We start from the raw sequence: 23,778 nt of genomic DNA, 5'->3' as shown, positions 1-23,778 counted from the left end.
TCCTGAGCATCATATACTTAGTAATCAATACTGATTTTTCCACGCATTTAAAGAAAAGATAATAGTCAGTGATCATCGTAACATTGATTTTTGTTGCAAAGGAGAACAGATATTAGTCAGAGGATTAACAGGAGAAATTGTACAAGTCCTCAAGTATAAAACTTTGTTGCTTACAGAAATTGAGAAAAGGGAAATGGAGCTGTGAAAAGCTCTGATAAAATTCAAGGCTTTTTCTATGTAATAAAAAGACTTGAACAAATTCTGTATGATGCTTAGAAAATAGAAAAGAAAAATAGGGGTTCTTTTAGAATAAAGGAAACCTGTCAGGTGGATGGATGTATCTTAAAATGACTTTTTAGAAAGAAATACAACTGAATCTTTTATCTGAAATAAAATCTTTTATGAAGCTCTAAGTTTGCTCTTAAATGTCAGTGTTTGTTAACTTTTCATAATGGCTTTCAACAGTTATGAATGCAGGGATGAGAAAATACTTTCTACAAGCCAATGATCAGCAGGACCTAGTTGAATGGGTGAATGTTCTGAACAAAGCTACCAAAATCACAGTAAGTGCTTTAGCAATGCTTTCAGATGGTGACTGTTTCAAGATGTTTAAATGTGCTTTGCATTCATTTTTTTTATGCTACAGTAGTTTTTATGTCTACAAACAAGGCTTGGCTTGGCTTTCCAAGACTTGGAAGACTCTGCAGAACTCCCCCAAACTTGAGTTTATTTTACTTTTTGCCTTGGAAATTGGACAAAAATGTGATTATTGTTTTCATTACAGCATATGATGGTTCTAATAATGTAAAGTTAACTACACATTTAATATTAATTGAAATATCCAGAAGACACTTGCAGGCAGGGAGAAGATACACATGCATTTGCCTGCTGTCAAAAATGCTTCTTAAGGTATCACTAAAATACTGAGCAAACACATCATGCCACATTCCAAAGGCTCTTTCCTTATTTCAAGTAACATCCAGTCAAAGAAACATGAATGCATTCTTCTGATAAGTATTAAATTACTTTCCTGGTTTGCATCAGGACAGCTGGTGATCACATGATAGAAAACCCCACATATTACCTCAGTCTTTGCAGGAGGCAGAAGAAATGGTTCTGTTTCTGTCCAGTTTTGGGAAGTGATGACAACTGGTTTGAGAGCATTCCCTTACAAAGAAGGGATTCTGAGCATGGATGCACACATTCATGTTTGTTGTCGTCAACTTTCTCATTTTTAGGTTATCTAAAGATGCTTCCGTGAGTTGTTTGCATTGTTTTAATGCAGCCCTTTCTTTTGAGGTATAAAAATGTTACTACTATTAATAAATAAAAAGAACAGAATCTCAGAGCCTTCTCACTATTCATAAGGAGGACACACCACAACCAGGCTTGAGCTGTTGCCAACTCAAGAAACAGGATGAATAAAGAATTAATGGCATCACATTAGAATTTAGTGTGCAACCTACTTGTCATATGCTTAACTTGCATTCGAAATGGCTGGTGAAGTCATTAGTATTTTTTTGTCTTTGAAGGACCAAGATCATTCAGGTTTGAATTTTCACAAGAGCAGTGCTTGCTGTAGATTGTAATCCTACAAGATTTCTTGCATTTTTCAGTATTCTGAGTGCTGATAATTTCCAAACAACTATGAACCTCTGCAGTCTAGCACATTGTGTACCTGTCTGAGTGCTGTTTGAAAATGCATTCCTATCAGAAGGTGGTTGTGAGCTTGGTCTGTAACAGTTTAAGTAAGAGTTTGTGACAACTGAAGCACTTAAGCCATAAAGCTGCAGTTACAACCACCTCCTCTTGAAAGACTAAGGCCCATGATCTGTGTGCAGGAGTAGAAAGTCTTCTCTTTCAGCACCAAACTTGGCTATGAATGAGGTTCTCTTTTACCTGTGCTGGCACAGCTGGGTGTTGTGCAAGGCTATGGGGAGGGTGGAAGTGAGAATGAGCCCAATGCCACAGCTGAGTGAGCTGCTGAGTGCCACCTTCACTTGGCCAGGGGGAAGCTGTCCCAGACTGACATTGGTGCTCTCAGGACTGTTTGTACTTCTTTGCAGGTTGTTTTTCTGTAAAATAAGCAGTCCTGGGCATAGGAACTAGAATCACAGCAGACTATAAAGTAGCTTTGGTTTTGTCTAGATCAGTTCAATTTCAAGTTTTGAATGTGTCACACTCTTGGATGGTAATTCACTGTGTAAAGACAATTTGCATGTCCCTTCTTTCTGAAGGAATCTGATGTCCTGTGTAATATCCAGCAGGTTGCTGGCTAGGGTATTTTGGTGTGAGACTCTTGATCTCTTCTTGTTGAAGTCATTTTACTTGTTGAAGTCAAATTTACTATATTAACATTAGGGGTGAAAGGAGATGATAAATAAAAAGGTGACCAGTCAGTGCATTTCTTGGGTTGCAGATATTTACTTCTTGCATAAACCCAGAAATTTGAGTAAACATTTCAGATCAAAACCCTTATTGGGAAATTAAATTCCTGTGGTGTTTTGATTGCTTTAGTTCCACGTTTGAGAGAATTAAATCTAGTTAGGCTCATTTTGGACAGAATTTAGCAATATATGCAGGATTCATAGAGGTACACACAGTCTTCATGCCAAGTCTTGGAATATGGGCGCATATGTCGTACTGGTCAGGCATCCTATTTGACATAAGTCTCAATGCTGTAACTCCATATTTATGGCCTTACCATGCTGCCTCTGCAGGCACTGGGGCATCCCAGTCTAAAGCACTTGCTCCTAAAACTGAAAGGAAATGAAAAATAACCAGTTCTTCTACATATTAGCAGTGCTTCTTGAAGATCAACTATAGCACTTATGGCAAAGCTGGGAATAGATTTTTAGATGTCACGGCATCTGGTGAAATGTCCTTATTGCCATCAGATCTTCCAAGAACTAAAGCCATTGCAACAAGCGTTCATGTAAGCTGTTCCTAGCCTTTTACAATTAGAGAACATTTGTTAAATCCTCCTTAAAGGCAAACATCCTTGAATAATGATAAGAGCTTTCTTAAGTTTTCATATAACTTATGTTAATTATCATTTTGCACTTTCAGGTACCAAAGCAGCCTGATCCTCTGTGTCAGATGGATAATGCAAATCGTCAAGCTGAAAGCCCAGGTGGAAAGAAGCAAGTCTCATACAGGACAGAAATTGTTGGTGGTGTTCCTATCATTACACCTACCCAGGTAATACCCTTAAAACAAGTGGGCTGTAATTTGATAGGGGAAGCTTTGTTGTTTGACAGGCAAATAGGTTATGTATCACAATATAGCTTGCTCTGAGGACTTATATTTTGATGTGCATCTCTTACTGATACTCACTGGGGTTTTTTGAGGATTTTATTCCCTTTATAGAAGGTTTTATTCCCTTTATAGAAGGTTTTATTCCCTTTATAGAAGGTTTTATTCCCTTTATAGAAGGTTTTATTCCCTTTATACAAGAATTATACCAGACTACAAATAATTACTTGAGTATTGGGGGTTTTTTGCTCAGAGATCTTGGTTAGTATGCTGAAAACATCTTGTGTATGTAAAATGAACTGTTGGTGATAACAATGCCAAAGTTCTATCTTCTTTTAACTGCCAGGAGAAGTGTGCAAAAAAGGAGGTGATTATGTCAGTGGATTATGTCAGCTGCTTATATGTACACAATATTATTAGAGGTAATAAGAATGACAGCAGATTGAGCTGTTGTAGAAGGGCCTTATGAGATGGCATGCGTGGGCAAATAAGATAGGAAGTGAAATTCAGTGAAAATAAATATGATGTAATGGATTTTGGGGAAAACAATCCTAGTTGTTACAGAAAATACTGGATTGTGAAATAACCATTTCCACTTGAGAGGTAAGATTTGCAGTCACACTGAAAACATCATGTTAATGTTCAGTAACAGTAGAGGAAAAGCCACACAAATACTAGGAGTTGCTAGTTGCTAGAATAAGGAGCAAAACAGCAAATGTTTTGTTGCTGTATAAATCCTATCTTTGACCAGACACTGATTAATGTGACAGTTTTATTTTCACCTTAAAAACAAGAACTGGAAAGGTTCAGAGTAAAACTTGAAGGATAACTGGTCCATGTATAACTGTTCCAGTGTGAGAGCTATGAGCTTTTAAACAAAGCTAATGGTGTAACCAGGTGAAACAAAGGGAAGAGATTCTTCTTTCAGTCAGTAATAAAATGTAAGGTACTCCTTGCCAAAAATGGGATGGATGCCTGAGTATGAGACAGTGGACAAGCTCATGGAAGAAGACTCTATGCAGTGTTAAAGGTATAGACCTATATCTGTTTCTGGAAGTTCCCTGAGCTGAAAAGTTACAGATTGGATCAATATCATGTAAATTACATGTATACACCTGCACTGATTTTAAGTTGGTGAATTCTGATGTGTCTTATGGTCCTAGAAATAGCTTTTTCTCTGATGTAGCCACCTCTATTGTTTTGCTCTTAGTCATGTTGTGTGTTTGCACTAAATACATTGATATATCTTGGGTTTAGGTCTGTAATGTTCTTCATTTAGTATCTGTCAATATTGTTTGAGGATACCCAGCACTTTCTTGGTTTAGTTTCTAAATGGAGCTTGCCAAGTCTTCGGCAAGAGCCCTTGGGAGTCTCACTACTTGTCTTTAGATATCAGTTGAAGTATTTTGGCCTTTCAAACAAATTGGAAGTGGGATTTGTGAGCAAGGGCTATTGCAATTCTTCCCTATTACAACTAGTACAGTTATTCTTTGACCTTTAGAGAAAAAACTGAGAGTATTCTGAACTTTCCTGCTTTTTTCTAGAAAGAAGAAACCAGTGAGTGCAGTGAAGGGGGTGATAGTAATTACTTGAAACGGTCACAAAGTCACCTTCCTTATTTTTCTGCTAAGCATCCCCCAGATAATGCTATTATCAAAGCTGGTTACTGTGTAAAACAAGGAGCAGTGGTAAGTATTTGAGATCAGTGTGTTCCATTAATTGAGAGCAAAGGTCCTAAGGTGGTAATTTTACTTACCGAATAGATGATTTAAATAAAAAAGACATAATTGCTGGTAACTTTAGCACAACCAACAGTATTAAGAGAGAACTCATCCTCCAGTGGCATGTAATTCATTACTGTGTTACTTCTTGTCATAACATTCTTCAGTGTTATGTTGTTGGAGATGTTTGGAGAGGAAAAGTGTGTGCACAGAGGCTTTCATATCATGGTTAGTGCATGCAGCTAGGAATTACTCCGTCCTGCAGTTATACAGAGATCCATATTAGAACATCTAAATTAAGGCAGAAGTGCAATGTCTGCATGCTTTTTAAATCACTAAAATGCTTCAAAAAAGCTAATGTTGCAGCTCAGAGGAAGAATTATGCAACCTGCCAGACTGACTAACACAGGTGGAACTATTCACATGATGCCTTGCTAATAGAAGGAACAGATAGGTCAGATTAAGCAAGATGCTTCGTGACTTCTTAGGCTAATTTTACCTTGGATTATGAAGCTTCTTCTATAACATTCCTTATTTTTAAATTTAAAAAAATAAACTAGAAACTTTTAATGTCTTTCAACATTCCCAGTGGGTAGTTGTGCCGCTGAGTTGCCACAGTTTCAAAAGACATTGCTGAACAATTCTTACAACAGAAATAGCTTCCAGAATCTTTAATTTTAGCAGTTTAAAAAGAAAAAATGAAAAGGCAGAATCTTGCAGAATGGTTTTGGGGACATTATATTAGTAAACATCACACATACAAATAAATTAGACAGGGCTTGGGGCAACCTGCTCTAGTGGAAGGTGTCCCTGCCTGTGGCAGGGGATTGGAACTGGATGAGCTTTCAGGTCCCTTCCAACCCAAACCAGTCTGTGATATATTAAAAATAAACATTATGGATTAATAATTATAAATAGATAGGAATTATGCAATACCATATATTAGAAATATAAACTAGAATTATAAGTTCAAATTATATATTGATGCATAATATAGAAAATACAAATCTATTTACATGTCATAAAATATATACATGTTTATTCTTTCCTTTAACAGATGAAGAACTGGAAGAGAAGATACTTTCAGTTAGATGAAAACACAATAGGGTATTTTAAGTCTGAACTGGTAAGTTTTTCAATATGTGTTATAGTGATACTTGCAAGAATATCAAAAGAAATACATTTGTATTTGAAAACTGTGCTGTGCTGCTCCTGCAGCTCTGGACTGGAATAACCTTTCATGATTGGGAAGAGGAAAAAAATTGATAGGGTGGCTGTTAACTTGGACTTCAGTCTTCTGTTTGGGGAATCTTTTTGTAGGGCATTGATGAACAGGAATAGGCTGTATTCTGCAGTCACTCTGATTTTTGTATTAGTATCTTATGTCACTTTGTACTCACTGTGTTCCTGAAATAGCTGATCATTATGCAGAGAGACAAAATTGTCATCTTGCAGTTCTGAATTTCAAGTTAGAATTATGGGGTGGTTTATCATACAAATGATGGGATATTTTCCCTTCACTCATGTCAACATGGCAGCTAAGACAGGAAAAAACTCTGCTGTTCAGCAGCAGCACTTACAGAGTTTGCTTTGGTTTCATGATCTTTCTTCCCCACTCATCACCCTTCAACCTTTTGACCAGTTTTGATCAAATGTTAAGTGCCTTCAGGCTTCATTTAAACATTAAGTGGCTGATGCTGGAAGCAGTCTGTTTTCCCTGAAATGGAATCCCACACTTACTAAACATGGGAAAATCTGTAGCTAAGGAATGAATTCTTGAGCAGTAGAGTATTATGAATTATGGAAGTTTGAGTTTAGAGGCCAACTGCAAGACGCAAAATGTCAAGAACCCAAATTTTAGGCTGTTTCTGAAGAGAACTTTTGCTTTATTTTGACGAGAGAGTAAACAATAGCAGAAGTTTGGTCTTGCATCATTATCTTTTTGTCAGCATAAAGCAGTTCTGACTCATTGCCTATAATAAACCTTCTATTTTTATTTACAAATATATATATCTGAGCGCAGATTGCTCACAAGCAAACAGAACCTTCAGTGAAGAATTGTTCTGTGAGAGAATATACTAGAAAGATGGTAGCAATACACACACTTAGTGTTTCATAGAATCACAGACTGGTTTGGGTTAGAAGGGACATTAAAGCTCATCCAGTTCCAACTCCCTGCTAAGGGCAGGAACACCTTCCACTAGAGCAGCTTGCTCCAAGCCCCTGTGTCCAACCTGGCCTTGAACACTGCCAGGGATGGGGCAGCCACAGCTTCTCTGTGCACCCTGTGCCAGTGCCTCACCACCTTCATAGGGAAGAACCCAAACTGTCTGATTCTATTAAGACAGGAAAAATAGGTGCTCCCTACATCAGGTGTCTGTATTCCAGGGATGATCTTGCAGTTCGCAATTGATTTATTACTTTAAAAACTCTGTTGTAATGGATGAGTGCACCTAGGAAGGAGCAGGGAGGGGAGAGAGGGAAAGAGGGGCAAAATAACTGAAAACACTGAGTTTTAAGCTCCATGCATTTGATCTGCTATAAAGACAAGTGATCTAATGAAAACTGGCATTTGAGAATGGTTATATTTAGGTGACATTCACTGTTTGCTATAACAACATAAGTCTCTTAAACATATGTAATAGAAATTGTAGAGAAAGTCATTCAGAGCTGACAGCTTTTGTTTTGCCCATAAGCTGAAGCCAGCTGAAGTTGTTCATTGTAATGTTGCTTAAAGAAAACACAGTAGGAGGTAAAATAAGTTGGTTTTGTTTGTGTTTGACTGCAACAACCACAGGAAAATAATAGTATGTGTGACCTCATGTTGTCATGGCAAAAGTGAAAGTATTTCTGTTAGGATGTTCTCATTTTTTTCCCCTCTTTGACAGAATTGTAGCACTTATTTTTGTTGCAGTAACAGAATTTTCATATGCTTTAAGAATTCTTGCTCTGCTACAGGTTTTGGTATGACTGATTTCTGTGTGTTATTTCTAATTATACTGAGTATAGTATACAGTTAATTGTATTTAAAACCATGTCAGTACAATTAACAAAGTATCTCAAAACATTTCAGAGCAAATATATATAATGACAATTGTACTGAAATGAGCTGCTTGAGGCCAGATTCAGTTTTATGATCTGCTTAGGGGTGATTGTCTCCCTTACAGTGAGGTGAACGAATGATTTGGGGTTTTTTACTTCTTTGTTTGGCTTCCTCTTCATTGCAAGTGCCATTGTTAGTTTAACACTTAACAAAAGCAACTTTAATTTAGGTTGACACCATCTTTTGCACAAATTACTGCCTTGAAAGTCTCATTTATCTAACTCTGCTGCTGCCAGCTGGCTGACCTCTGGTTTTGACTGTCTTGTAGTTATTAGATATACTCTACTAAAATATCTTTGCCTTATTTTCAGGAAAAGGAACCTCTCAGGGTTATACCACTAAAGGAGGTCCATAAAGTTCAGGAATGCAAACAAAGGTGAGGAGAGAAGCACTGATGCCATTATATGGGATGCAGTATGCTGCCTTGTCACAGCCAGACTGCTAGTTGGAAACAACAGAGAACTTTGATTCCTTCAGTTGTTGTATGCCTGTGTGATACTTTATTTCTAGGACAGCAGACAGTTTTGTGCATCAGACTGGTTTTGGTGGTTCTCTGTTAATATGTGTTTCAAACTTGTAACATTCAATTGAGTATAGATGCATTGGACAAGGTTGGAACAAAGGAATTTCATACAGTCAGGAGTTGGAGATGCATAGGTGCTGTCAGCAATTTTAGGAGTCTCTATTCTGCTTATGTAATCTCTAAACCTTTAGAGGCCATTAACTTATCTAAATTTAGATAAGAACACTCTTCTGCTGTTTCCCTCCCACCAAATGGCAATATACAAAGAAATAAATTGCCTTTGTAGTAGTTATGATGGATAAGGATTTTGGTTTTTTTTACCAGGCTGCTGTTTAGGACTGATACTTTCTGAAGACATAAAATATATGTGAAACTTACGGAAATTTGAACAGTAAATATTTTTCAACATATCATGATATGGTTTAGAATGTTCCAATAAAAAAATGGATATAGTATCGCACATGCCACTGTAAATTAAAGAGTCTTAGGACTAAAGTGAGTAAGAAATGCTGGTTTGCTTTTTTTCAACTTGGTATTTACCAAAGAAACAACAGTAGAGGGGTAAGGAAATGCAAAGATCTTCAGACAACAAATGCTCTCTGCACATCCTAGAGTCTCTGTGAAATAAAGTGGGAAAGTTGAACTTGCTGTTGAACTATTTTTGTGCTTTGTTTGCAGTGATATAATGATGAGAGACAATCTCTTTGAAATTGTAACAACTTCTCGAACCTTTTATGTACAGGTAATGTCTGGTTTTTATACTTTGGGCAAAACAAAGACTACCATAATCAAAGCAGAGAGGTGCTGCTGGTTTGCTTTTAAAGGTGTGCTTGACTATGCTGTGATTTTCAGAAAGAATGTGATTTCTATTACATTTCAGAAAGATGCATATAAGAAATCTTCCACATAACAGCAAGTGTTGTGTTGGTAGTGTATGAAAATACTGAACAATAAATCCTAATGTGATTTTGTTGGCATTTGTCTTCAGATTCTATAGGATCAACTCAATATATTAAATCTTTTGTTTTGAAGTTCTGAATTTTTAGGTCTAGTAATAGGTTTCTCAGATTCAAGTTAGTTTCCACATTAAAATACCTATTAAAACGCAGCAACCTTTAGATATCCATACCTATTTAGTAATATGGATCCATGTGTACTTTATCCATTGCATCCTTACCATGTCATCACCATACAAATCAGAAAGACTTGCTTTTCCTAGCTACATGGGAATGTGATGCTCATAGTACTGGAAGTAATGTTGGAGTTTCCCCTGTAGGATCAGAAAGGTCTGTATAGCCTAATACAGGCAGCGGTGCCAGATGCTGAGTTACGAGCTGAATATAACTGACATGTTGCAGATGTTTAATGCTGCGTGGATGTGCTAGTTTAAGGAAGTTGAAGCCTAATTAGGAGATATCTGGGATAAAGGCAGATCAAAGGCTAAAGCTATGTGCACCCTTAGTATTCAGTGTTCATCTATGTTGGATTCTGAGTAAATGTACAGCTGACCCCCAACAGAGACTGGTTTTTATTTGACTGCAGCTCTTCAGTAAATACCTCACAGAAGTAAAGTGCAGCAGTGACTGAAGAGTACAGGTTATGTTGTTGGCCAAAAACTGCTTAAGAGGAGTCAGATCTGTAAGAATTTCTGTGGGTGCTTTAATTATTTGTTTGCTGGAAGTAAATATTTGAGTCGAGTATGCAAATAGTATAAAAATACTTCTTGCTTAATATTGTCTATCACTATATACATATAGTAAATTCAGAGTAAGATTTTAAGAAATCATGGTTAAAGCCACAGGGACTTCCATTTCTTAAATCACAGACTACTGAAGTAGGGTAGGGCTGTCATTTTAATGCAGGTGGTCAGGACACTGGGACATTTGCAAGTTGATCACGTTAAATACAATGCATGTTGTTTGATCCAGGCGGACAGTCCAGAAGACATGCACAGTTGGATAAAAGCAATTTCTGGGGCCATTGTAGCACAGCGGGGACCTGGAAGATCAGCGGCTTCCGTATGTTACTCTGAACCTCAGAGAAAATGTGATTAGTTGATGTTCCCTTGTGCACATGGAGTTCTAATTGGTTTTTCCCCCCCCCCCTCACCTGTTCTCTGTCCTGTCCTGTAGTAACGTGGCATCTTTGCATGAACTTTCATACAGACTGGCAATAGAATATGTTGTTTTTTCTAATTGGGCACTTATCTAAGTCTTACTTACATATATATATCTATAACTATGTGCATTGTATTGTCTTGAACATGTAGATAATGCAACTGCTAACCTAGAAAAAGTCTTCTGAGTTCAGTAGGATCCTTGTTGCTACTACTAGTTTGGAAGTAAAATTGAAATGTTCTAATTCCTGCGAGGTATTTCTGCTGATTGCTGAGTTTTGCAATCAACTGGCAAAATCCTGATTTGTTTTTAACAATTCTCACTACTAAATTGTCATTTTCTGTTGTTGATAGTCTACTGTATATGCAGATACAGAGTCAAATTTAAAGCAACTCCTCTAAGAGATCTCTGCTCGCATGAATTAGTTTCTATGGTTGGAAACATAGCATGGACACCACCGAGCTTTACTGAACTGAGACACTGTGATGAAGCTTAATATTTGTGAAGCCATGAGGATGCCAGCACTTCATGCATTTAAACTGCATGAGATGTTCAGTACGACGTATATGAGCTTGTGATAAGCAGCAACGGTTTCTGTGGTGTCACAGTGTCTCCAAGTATATGCAGATTTAACACATTGAGTACTTTACAGTTCAGATGTTGCAAGCTGTGGTTTTCACTTTCTGGCTATGGGATGTTTTGTAGTAAACTGAATATATCATTACCCCCATCATCTGAAATCTGAGAATTTAAATCTGGCTTTTGATTACACATTTGCGTTGAATCAGTGTTTCTTTTAGGTGTAAGCTCTCAATTAGTTTTTGCAGCCAGGAGCTGCTTCATGCTTTGATATACGGCTCCCCATCATAAGTTCTGTTTCTTTTTGGGGGAATGAAGATATGCAGATAACTGTTCTTTGTGTATGCTTTTTTTTTTTTTTTTTTTTTGTGGGGCTAACTGAGCAATCTAGCTATTACTGTCTGCATCACTTCTTTCTTTTTCCCTCTCTTCTCTTCTTTCCCCAAGTATAGGTTACTCTAATCTTAGCTTTGCACTGTGTTCCAGATGCGGCAGGCCAGAAGGCTGTCGAATCCTTGTATACAGAGGTATACATCAAGAACTGGTGAATGCAGCACGTATGTGGGCTCTCATGTAAACTTGCCTTCTTAACAGAGGGCTAGAGACTAATTTGCACTATAAAAAACCTAAAAGTATGGCTACCTGTTGTCATTCCCATTACTTAAAACTAACTAATAAATTATATCATTCACTTACAGGTTCGCACTGTTTTTTCTTGCTTTTAAAATAATTGGGAATTAAAACTGACAAAACCATGTCATTATACTTCAAAGCAAACTGTCTATTTAAACATAAGTTATGTGATGTTGTTGTAACAGGAAAGTATTAAACCTAATTTGCATGAGAGTTCATATTTCCATTTTACTTTCCATTTGTTTTATGAAACTGCGCAAAAGCAAAATGAGATTTAAGCTACCCACAAACTAATACAGATGCGTGCACAGAAAGACATGCACATTGTAACTCTAGCAATTGGAAGGATAATATTGTAGCCTGATTTGCATGGCTTCTAAGTCTCTGCATGAAATGATGCATTCCAGCATAGAAGCATTACAATGTGTAATCGATACACTGTTCAAAGCAGTCCATTCTAGGAGTAAGCCAGCAGCATAGTCTCTTAACTGTGAAATTACAGTCAGTGTGGGTAGTAAAATCTGAATATCCTTCAGCTCAATTTATAGACATCTTGTCCTCACATGCCTTACTTTTATGCTATTTGTTGAACTGAAGTCATTGAAAATAAGACTAGTAGATAAATCACTGAATGATGTTTTTCTTGAATTGGAGTATCAAGTCAGGTGTGAAATAAGGCAATGTAAATAATGCAAAAGCCTTCACTGAAACTCAGCACAAAACTGAAGTCCAAAACAAGTTGCACAGCTCCTTCACCCAGTGGTGAACTGTTGTTCGCTATAGTGAACCCAATAGTGAACTATTAGTTACTGGATTCTGCCAAGGGCTACTGTATTTCTTTTTATGAAATATGATTAAATTCATGACCTTATGTCATAGCATTCTAAAACTTGGGAGACTGCTGTGAAAGAATAAGTATTTCATTTAGGATGCATATTTGCATCTTGGATATACATCTGTGATGGGTTTTTTTGCTAATATAAGTGCTTGAAAAGTGACTTGACTTGCGCACACACACATGGGTCTGCAGCCCTAATGCTGGTGATGGCAGAAGTGGCAGCAGCTGCAGCCCCTATGGCATGTAAAATGAAGTATTCACTCACACATAGCACTTATTCACATCACTTAAAACTGTATCCAGCACTGCTTTAGATATCCTTAGGTATCTGGGACATCCTGACAGAACTGATAGATATGATGCAGAACCTAAGGAATGTTTTGTTCTGGAGCTGTAGCTCAGGCAGGATATCCTAAGGCATGTAAAATGGCACTCTGTGCCGATGCTGTAGACATCTAAATGCTTCCTAGGTAGTCTGGGAACTTGTTTCTATCAATAAGTAAATGGTGGATGATTATTTCCACAGTATCAGTCTAATAGTTATGTAAAGGCCAACAGAATGGCAGTTAATAATATTAAACACAAGAAAATAACTTGGCAATCAGAAGGAATAGCTTCAAAATCAGTTTCTTGTTCCATTAACTTTGGAAAGTGTTACACAGTCTTGATAGCACAAAGTAGTTACTATTTTCGTTTGATCCCTGGGGAGATTGGAACCCCATGATGAGGGAACAGTAAAATGTGCATCACTTCAGGATTCAGCATGGGAGTGCCTCATGTATATGGGTATGTTTGAATACATTTTTCTCTTGGAAAGGTGTCACTTTCAAATGTGTATCTTCAACATAGTAAAATGAGAAGCCTCGATTTGCTGGACTCTGTTATACAGTCTAAAGAGCTGCTGAACTTGATTTAAGAAATGTAATGTCTTCAAATGAAGAACCTGACATTGTGTCACATACTGCTGTAAGCTCACATTTAACAACACATGGCCTTGAGAAAGCACCTGCCTCCTGCTGCTGTGGCTGATGCTTCGCTTTGTGTATTTTCTGTCTTGATTTTATTGTTTTCTCTGAGATCAAACTCTGAAACTGCATCTTTCCAGTGTGATGTCAATGGCTTCATCTGACACCTGCCTTTCTTTTTCCAGGAGCATCCCGAGTCTTCTTCCGAACCCAACCATGCTCTCCGTTCTGCCACCTCAGTCCCAGCCTCCTCACATTCCGCAGCCGCTCACGGCAGCCCTCTGGTCCCAAACCCTCACACCAAATACCCTGCCTTGGAGAAGCGAGGATTTCACGAGTCTTTTACCAAGGCCAGGCCAGGGAGCTACAAGATCCAGGTTGTCACTCCAAGAGAATCAGCTTCCAAAGTGACTGAACGGGGCTTCTCGGAACCCCAAAGTAAAAATGGCACTCAGGAACAGGATCCTGGCCTTGTGGATCTGGATGATGCAAGCCTTCCAGTTAGTGATGTGTAGTGATGGAAGTGTTTGGAGAATGATCCATTTGTTTGGTCCTCTAAATTTCCTTGCTCGGACTTTGAACCAAAGAAAATTATAGGAAATGAGAACAAAAAAACCGGAACACTGATTTTTATATATATGGATGTGTGTGTGTTTGTGTGCACACATGTGTATATATAAGGTGTTAGTATATTGCCTTTCAGCTGAGGGTCAGAAATGGACCTTAGGTGTTTTCTCAAAGCCTGATAGTAAATCACTTACTAGGGAGGGGCCACTGCACAATTTAGGAGGAAAACTAAAGCAAAAGACAAAACCAAAATGTACTTCTGCAAGTAAGCAAGGTACCAGCAACTCTTCATTCCTAATCTGGCACACTTACTAAATTCACAACTAATGCTACGTTGTGGAGAACTTACTGCCAACAAATGTGATTATTTATTAGCAATTTGAACTACAGTAAGACTTTAGGCATAGATGAGGATTGTTTCTCTCCATGACTTTCAGATAGGAAATGCACGGCAAGTTTCTTCTGTTCTTTAGGATCAAGTGTCAACTGATTTGTTATCAGACCCAGAATTCTGAATTATGGAATTCTAATTATGGTGCTGTGAAATGTCCACTAAAATAATATTTTGAAGAGTCAGCCTATTTTTGATGTACTCCTGAAGGTGGGTTATAGCCTTTTGCACATTGGGTTTTCAATGGACTGCATGTCACGGTGTTTTGGAGATGGGGAGAAGAAAAATTTGGCTTTGGAATTTGAACACTTTTTAGGTCTTTTGAACTAAGCAGGGTTTCTATTGTGTTACATTAGGCTTTGCAGCAATTAATTTCTCTTAAATGTCTAAATGTATCGTTTGATAACTGTTTTGAGAATGGTTTTCTTATCAGTGCTTTGTGAACAGTTCTTGTCTCTGTACTGATCAGTGGAAGACCTCCTGGGTTATTTTGTCATTGTTGGTACTGAACTGTTCATAGTCATGCAATTGTGGCCTATAACTTTCGGTGCACTAAGAATCTTAAGTGCCTGTGTTTTTTCTCACATTGTTGAAACACTTTGGGATTAGTTATGTACACAAACCATTCCTAATGGTTTTGAACATTGGCTGGGAGTTGGTCTGAGTAGCATAGTCTGAAACAGCTATTTAAAACAGGAAATTTATGCTAGGGGTACCAGTGTTCTGGTATTGCACCTGCTAGCTGTGCAATATATGTTTTGTTTAAAAAGAGAGTATTTGTTCTTTGTGTACACTGTGTTATGGGGCTTCAGTGATGCAAATGGGAAGAACCTTTACATTTCAAGTATTGGATTAGATGGAGTGTGTCCTGTTCATCATTTTTGACAAAGAAATGTTTGCTTTAATCCCAACCCCACAAATATCTCATGCTGCTGCTTAGTGTGATTCAGATTGTCCAGCTTGGTGATACTTTGGGTTTTTTGGTCTCCTGGAACCTAAGATGCATATCATACAAGTCCATCTTCTCTCCAACTTCCAAACTGACTTCCTGCTTGAGAGATATGGATGGCTTTACCATGATAATTTGTTGATCCAAGGATAGACTAATTGGTGTCATAGAAGAATGAAATGTATCTTAACTCAAAACCTTAAATTCTATCAGCACCTTCATCTTTTTGTTTATCCATAAGCTAACTAACCACTGTCTTAAGGCAGTGGTCTTTGTAAATGACTGGTTTTTTTGACTCTTTAGATATATGTGAAAACTAGCACAGAATTGGAAGTTCCTGTAAATGTCTGTACTAGTATTGTAGGTTTTAACTTCTATACAGATAATAGCTCTTTAAAAGCTTATTTTTTCACAAGTACATTCTGTGTGGAAGACACTTTGCATTGAAATATTTTTTACTGTAGTCTTAACATCTGAAATCACCCGCTCTGGTACAGCTTTCACACTGCATGTTCATTCTATTATATTTTGGTATTGGCAATTTTACACATTGGGTGGAGGTAAAGCAACTCCATTATGGGACTTACAAAAAGAGGGGGGCAAAAAAAAAAGAAGAGGAAAAAAGAACTACTGTTGTAGTTTAGTAGCATAGGGAAATATTTGTGGTTGGTAATTGTCAGGGTCTCCTATTTATCAGTACTTTTATAAATCTATGAAAATTGTTAAATTATTTTAGAAACAGTGCTGTAAATATGTCACATTGAAATTGTCAATAAATCAGTTTGGGTAACTTAACATCTGGCTCAGTTTCCTTGTTAAATATCAGAACAATGTATTTCTTTGTAGCATATAAAAGCTCAAATTGTTCTTTATCCAGCTATAACGTCTTAATTCCTCAAATCTGATCAGGTTGTGTAGCCTAAAAAAGAAATTGAACAGAATGAGCTGTTTTTCTTAGAGTCACAGAATCATAGAATAGTTAGGGTTGGAAAGGACCTTAAGATCATCCAGTTCCAACCCCCTGCCATGGGCAGGGACACCTCACACTAAACCATGGCACCCAAGGCCTCATCCAACCTGGCCTTGAACACCGCCAAGGATGGAGCATTCACAGCTCCCCTGGGCAAACCACTCCGGTGCCTCACCACCCTTACAGTAAAGAACTTCTTTCTTATATCCAATCTAAATCTTATACTAATCCACATCTAATCTTAATGCTGTTCTTGGTCTCTTCTGTGGAAGTTTTACATGTTATGCAAGGGAAATCAATCAGGTTTCTTTTGTATCAGTGGAAGGGAAGAGATGAGGCATAGTAATGTCAAGTTAACCATTCGGAAACTATCAGGCACCATCTGAAAGGGGGGAAAACCCAGAACGCCTCAGGAGCACAAAATGTAACGTGCTTTTCTGGCTTTATAGTGTTGAATGAGAAAGGTTCTCTCTCCAAAATGCATTCCTGAAATAACACCACCTGGATAACATCTGGAAGCACCTCACTGTATGGTAGACAGTGTGATACCATCGTACTTGAGTGACTGCACTTCCCAAGTCTTTTCCCTGTTGTAAAGTAGCACACTCACTCTATCTGTCCCAACAGTACACAAGCTTCAGCTAAAGAACAGGAACTGAGGTAAGATACAGGCTGAACGCAGTAACTCCAATTCCAGCTCCACTGCGACATCTTCTGACTATGAATGACTCCAGGTACGTGCACATCTGCAGCTGCACTAGTATCAATGTGCATGCTCTTGCCCCCAGCGTTTTGCTCCGTGACACCGATCTTCTAGAGGAGTTGCTGCCCTGAGTGTCTTGAAGCTCCCATTTTCACCGATCGAGCTGGTGTGGAATGTGGATTTAATTGTACCTTCAGTAGCCCATCTTCATTTAAATTAGGTGTTTTCAGCTTTAGCATAACATCGTCAAGTTCCAAAAGCAGCTTGATGGCAGTGGTGTGGAGTTGATGTTCCAGTAGGGTGCTTGGTACACCAAGTTAGCTACTAATCCATGTACAGCAATACAATTAATAGTTCCTAGTATTAAATAACCAGAATAAGCTACAATCAGTGGCTGCAACTCAAACGCAGTTAAAGAGGCTGCAAACACTGGTTCTAGTTTGTTATCTTACCACATGCACCTCTGCTGCTTCGCTTTCAGCTTTTTTGGTCCTCCTCATTATTTTCATCAAAACCTTTGTTACTTTTCACAGCCTGTTGAGACCCGAGCTGTGGTCACTGGAACGACTTGGATGCTCTGTCTTACTACGTGCTGTCTCGCATGTCTGCATTCCCTGTGTCCTTGTTGCCCCTTTACTGAAGAGGGAATTGAGTTCTTCTTTCTGGTCATAGATTTAAACCCACTGTGTTGCAATAAGAAATTCAGAGAAACTGTGACTGCTAAATCTACAATCCACGTGCCTGAAGGTAACTGCCAAAGGGCAATGGTCCAGAATATCGTTTTATTAAGCTGGAATATACCGTAACCTCATGGAATAACAGGATGTCAGCACCACCTAGAGGTCATGCTCTAACTTTAAACATTACTCAACTCGGGCATTCAATTCTAAAGTGTGCTTCTGAGTCTTAAAAATCCATCTTGAAACTCCCGTTAAGTCATTGGACCACTCCAAGTTGTTTTGTTGTGGTTTTGGTGGTGGTTTTCTTCTAAACTCTTGCTCCTTGTAAGCTTTGAATAGCAATGGCAGCAAATTGAAGACATCAAAACATCCCTTTCTCCTGCTGTTTTTGTTTACAACACCACTTTATTCCTGAGGAAGCTGTGATGTTACAGTGAGAAAGTGAATAATCTGTTAACTTGTCCAGTGAATAATGAAAGTCAGGGGGTTCTCATGATATGACTTGACTGGAAAGCAATTGCAAACAATAAGAAGCTAGTAAAAAATAGTTGGAACAGAAGGAATTTAAGAACTGCCACTACATAGAATGGTTTGTGTTGGAAGGGACCTTAAAGCTCATCCAGTTCCAACCCCTGCCACGGGCAGGGACACCTTCCACTGGAGCAGCTTGCTCCAAGCCCCTGTGTCCAACCTGGCCTTGAACACTGCCAGGGATGGGGCAGCCACAGCTTCTCTGGGCACCCTGTGCCAGCGCCTCAGCACCCTCACAGGGAAGAGCTTCTGCCTAAGAGCTCATCTCAGTCTCCCCTCTGGCAGGTTCAAGCCATTCCCCTTGGCCTGTCCCTACAGGCCCTTGTCCCAAGCCCCTCTCCAGGTTTCCTGCAGCCCCTTTAGGCACTGGAGCTGCTCTCAGGTCTCCCCTTCAGGAGCCTTCTCTTCTCCAGGCTGACCCAGCCCAGCTCTCTCAGCCTGGCTCCAGAGCAGAGCTGCTCCAGCCCTCACAGCATCTCCATGGCCTCCTCTGCCCTCGCTCCAGCAGCTCCACGTCCCTCTTGTGCTGCTGCCCCAGAGCTGGATCAGGGCTGCAGGGGGGTCTCCCTTTCACCCAGCAGAGGGGCAGGATCCCCTCCCTGAGCTGCTGCTCACGCTCGGGAGGTGCAGCCCAGCACACGGGGGGGTTCTCGGCTCAAGCACACTCTGAAGCTGGGTCATGGGGAGCTTCTCATTGATCAGCACCCCCAAGTCCTTCTCAGGGCTGCTCCATCCTCACTTTGTCCAGTCTGCCCTGGCCCAGATGCAGGACCTTGTTGAACTGCATGAGCATGTGTTGGCCCAGTTCTAGGTTCCTCTGGATGACATCTCATGTTCCCCTGTGATAAACCAGTACAAGAGAAGCCTCATGCAAACAGCTAGGTAGTAATTCAGTCTTATGCGAATAGCCTTTTTTGAATGAGAAGCAGGTATCTGTCTGGTAGATGATTGTACCAAATGTGCAGGCTCAAAACATTAATTAAGGCTTGGAAGAGATGCGTAAAGCAGTAACTTGCTGCACTACGAGGCCTTGAGCTGAGCTTGTTGACTTTCAATCACTGCAGTTTAAAGTTTCCAGAATGCAGCTGGGAAACTGGTTATCCACAGGGATGCAGCTGGTCAGAAGGACCTTTACACCGTCTCATGCAAGTACAGTCTCTTCAACTACCAAACTGGGAAGGACGCATCTCTGCTCTTTTAGTAGGCAAAGTAATGCAACATGAAGATAGAAACTAGGAGCTAAACCAGAGTAATCAGAGCTCCAGACTGAAGGCCAGGGACATAAACAGTTTGAAACTTCATTCTTTACTAACACAGCTGCCATTTTAATCATCTTACTTTTTGACTTTGAGGTTTTGCCATTGTTATATAGGTTAAGATGCTGAAAGTCTATACAGACCTAAGTGAAAAGTGCATACAGCAATGCAGTGTGTGTCTCCTATCACAAAAGAGGCTCTATTAGTAGAAAATATTGATGTCTAAAAACCAGTTTGTCTTAGGCTCTATACGAAATCTGTATTACAACAGATGGAGAAATCAGTGAGCACACCAAAAGTGTGCACTCTGAAGGTGTGCGACAGAACTTTACTGGTTTTATAAAGATTGGGGCTGTTCAGCCTGGAGAAGAGAAGCTGCATGGAGACCTCATAGCAGCCTTCCAGTATCTGAAGGGGGCCTACAAGGATGCTGGGGAGGGACTCTTCATCAGGGACTGTAGTGACAGGACAAGGGGTAACGGGTTCAAACTGAAGCAGGGGAAGTTTAGATTGGATCTAAGGAAGAAATTCTTTACTGTGAGGGTGGTGAGGCACTGGAATGGGTTGCCCAGGGAAGCTGTGAATGCTCCATCCTTGGTGGTGTTCAAGGCCAGGTTGGATGAGGCCTTGGGTGACCTGGTTTAGTGTGGGGTGTCCCAGCCCATGGCAGGGGGGTTGGAACTGGATGATCTTAAGGTCCTTTCCAACCATAACTATTCTATGATTCTATGATTCCACATTAATTTGAGGGGAGGAAAGGGGAAGAAATTAAAGAAGAGGAGGTTTGACTGAGCATTTTTAGTCTAAAAGTTAAGAGAAATAAAACAAATTTGAAGCCCTCTGTGCTATTTATAGTTTAACCTTTCATCAGTTTCATTTAATGTCTTAATATTTTTAGAGCACAACTTCTGTAACTATTTGATGCTCCAAGTCAGTAAGCTGCTGAAGAACTCCTGAGACGATACTTCCATGGAAGCAATGAAGGCTGCTCGCTGGAACAAGGAAGTGTTAATCCTGCTCCGTAACTGAATCGTGTCCATCAGTGCTGTGGTGCTTCACTGCAGATTTCCTGTGCAGCCTTTCCAAGAACCAGAACCTGGTACTCGTTTGTTACGGCAGCGTGTAATGGGGTAGTAGTGTGGAATATCGCTCCTCAAAGTGCCACCTTTGGCACTGTAATTAGGGATTTGCATTTAAAATTACTGTCAGCACTGTAATTTTCCATATAGCTCTGCATAGTGAATGCAGCTTTTAGGAATTTCAACCACTCTGCTGCACGACATTCCTGTTGTCCCCATTCTCTTAATGATAACTGAGCAGGACACCAGAGAAATGCCTGCTTTCAATAGGTGAGTGTCAGCTGCAGGTTTCCATAGCAGTGCACTTGTTTCCTGTAAAGGGCCACGAGGATGATGAGGGGACTGGAGCACCTCCCGTATGAAGAGAGGCTGAGAAAGTTGGGGCTGTTCAGCCTGGAGAAGAGAAGCTGCGTGGAGACCTCAGAGCAGCTTCCAGTATCTGAAGGCGGGCTACAAGGATGCTGGGGATGGATTCTTCATTAGGGACTGTAGTGACAGGACAAGGGGTAACGGGTTCAAACTGAAACAGGGGAAGTTTAATTGGATCTAAGGAAGAAATTCTTTAGTGAGAGGGTGGTGAGGCACTGGAATGGGTTGCCCAGGGAGGTTGTGAATGCTCCATCCCTAGCAGTGTTCAAGGCCAGGTTGGACAGAGCCTTGGGTGCCATGGTTTAGTGTGAGGTGTCCCTGCCCATGGCAGGGGGGCTGGAACTGGATGATCTTAAGGTCCTTTCCAACCCTAACTATTCTATGAAATTCACATTAGGTTCATTATGAAGTTTCCACGCTTGCTTTACAGTCCCTGCCCATAGTGCAATACTCCTGGTTGTAGGGTTGCCCTTTGACACCAAGGAAAAGCCAAAACTTAACCATTTCAGATCACCAGCTTCTCAGGCCAGGTTGCTTGGTTTCATGTGAGGATCCACAAAAGACACTTCTGATCTTTGATTTATTCCGTACACTATGCCAACAGCTGCACTTGTCAAGCACTGGGGCTGAATTCCCATCTGGAAAAGAGTATGTTCTTTAAATCCCCTGGTTTGCTGCCATTCCTGTTCAAAGTAATAGCATTTCTTTGGTATGTTGCAATGAATCCACACTGGGTTTAAGAAGTAAGGTTGGGGGTTGTGCTGTTTAATGGGTTGTGTTTGGTTGGTATTTAACAGGATAGAGAAGTCTACAAAGTGGAGAAGTCCTGGTTTTTGGAGGGTGGAGGTAGGATGTTAAATCCTGACTAGAAACTGGAAGAAAGCCATCAGCGAATGAAGCTAAATGATAAAAAAGGTGTAATAAACCTAGAAACGCTTTCTGTTAAGTCCAAGCTGCTTACTTTGCTCAGAACATCGGCCTTCTACCACCCCAGACTTCCCCCATCCTCTCTTTTCTGGCCAACATCCTCCTGGTCCCAGACTATAATGTTAACCCATTTCTCTCCTGCCAAGTGTTATCTTTTATCATCCTTTTCTTGCTTCTTCCTTTGCACCCTTTTCAGGTGTGCCCAGGAAGCCACTGGAGGTAGCAGCTCCTATCAAGAGGCATTCTGCTGCTGGCCTAAACCAGATCCCAAAGGCTGCACGTGATACATTTCAGGTAACGTGGCAGCCAGGAAAGCTCACTTCTGTAGCACACCATCATATTGCAGGAGGGATGGACCTGCTCAAGATTGTTCAGAAGAGGCCATGGAGATGCTGCGAGGGCTGGAGCAGCTCTGCTCCGGAGCCAGGCTGAGAGAGCTGGGCTGGGTCAGCCTGGAGAAGAGAAGGCTCCTGAAGGGGAGACCTGAGAGCAGCTCCAGTGCCTAAAGGGGCTGCAGGAAACCTGGAGAGGGGCTTGGGACAAGGGCCTGTAGGGACAGGACAAGGGGAATGGCTTTAACCTGCCAGAGGGGAGACTGAGATGAGCTCTTAGGCAGAAGCTCTTCCCTGTGAGGGTGCTGAGGCGCTGGCCCAGGGTGCCCAGAGAAGCTGTGGCTGCCCCATCCCTGGCAGTGTTCAAGGCCAGGTTGGACACAGGGGCTTGGGGCAAGCTGCTCCAGTGGAAGGTGTCCCTGCCCGTGGCAGGGGTTGGAACTGGATGAGCTTTGAGGTCCCTTCCAACACAAACCAGTCTGTGAACATTAGGGCAAATTCTGGAGCCTTGGTGGCAGCATCCAAATGTTCCTACCTTTACCAGTGTCTGTGATCTGTTGATGGAGCCTCCCATCATCCAGTTCTGTTTGAGGAGTAGGAGGTGAAATATTTCCCTAGCAAGTCCTTCAAGTGCAAGTATTTTTCAGAGCACATTTTTGGCCTCTCTGAGTATTGATAAATGCCCATGGGCTTGGATAGCTCTTCTGTGAGAAAACATTGCGATGGGAGAGATATAATAACTTGTGTGTTAATAGTGCCTTTCAGGTGTAATGCATTTCTGCACAGATAAGACTTTGGGATGTATTTTATTCCCTGTGCAGTGTTTAACTATCAACAAATGTACATCCCTTTTCTGTGTTATTTATTTAAGAAGAAATATTGGCTGGTGCATTATAGGTCTTTAGCAGCCGGTAAAGGAGCTTGAAGCAGGGTGAATTATACACAAAAAAGAACCCTGCATCATGGAAAAGACACATAAACACAAACACAATGGGTGTTTCAAACCTTCTGTGAGAACACTCCACCTTTGAAGTAGTCCTTGAAGTAGTTCAATATTTAGCATAAGATGTGTAGACTTTATGAGCTGAACAGCTGAGTTCAGTGTAAGTTAACACCTTATACTTCCCTTTCTCTAGGCAAGGAGGCATTCACCTGACTCAGGTTTTGAACCAGGGTATTGACTTACTGAATTACAACTGTTCCAAGTGGTTTCCCTCAACAGGGCTTTTGTTAACGCGTTTTGAGCCTCATTCATGCCTTGCCTTTGCTCCTCGGAGTGACTGGTATCAA

General features: G+C 40.2%; 1 protein-coding gene across 6 annotated transcripts in view; it reads left to right on the top strand.

The window, feature by feature from the left end:
• Positions 1-16,392, top strand: part of PLEKHA1 (pleckstrin homology domain containing A1) — a 40,614-nt gene extending 24,222 nt beyond the window's left edge. The window contains exons 5-13 of one of the 6 annotated variants that reach the window (XM_080621884.1): positions 466-563; positions 3,070-3,201; positions 4,800-4,943; positions 6,034-6,102; positions 8,391-8,455; positions 9,281-9,344; positions 10,531-10,620; positions 11,785-11,825; positions 13,920-16,392. In XM_080621884.1, coding sequence (XP_080478010.1) covers positions 466-563; positions 3,070-3,201; positions 4,800-4,943; positions 6,034-6,102; positions 8,391-8,455; positions 9,281-9,344; positions 10,531-10,620; positions 11,785-11,825; positions 13,920-14,145 — 929 coding nt within the window. In that variant the 3' untranslated portion in view covers positions 14,146-16,392. Of the gene's footprint in view, positions 1-465; positions 564-3,069; positions 3,202-4,799; positions 4,944-6,033; positions 6,103-8,390; positions 8,456-9,280; positions 9,345-10,530; positions 10,621-11,750; positions 11,856-13,919 lie in introns of all 6 variants that reach the window. The other 5 variants (XM_080621883.1, XM_080621887.1, XM_080621882.1 and 2 more) reach the window with 5 other exon arrangements.
• The last annotated feature ends 7,386 nt before the right edge of the window (positions 16,393-23,778 follow it).

This window comes from Psittacula echo (assembly GCF_963264785.1).
Source record: "Psittacula echo genome assembly, chromosome: 6".
Classification (NCBI taxonomy): Eukaryota; Metazoa; Chordata; class Aves; order Psittaciformes; family Psittacidae; genus Psittacula; species Psittacula echo.
This window is presented reverse-complemented; position numbering and strand designations above follow the sequence as displayed.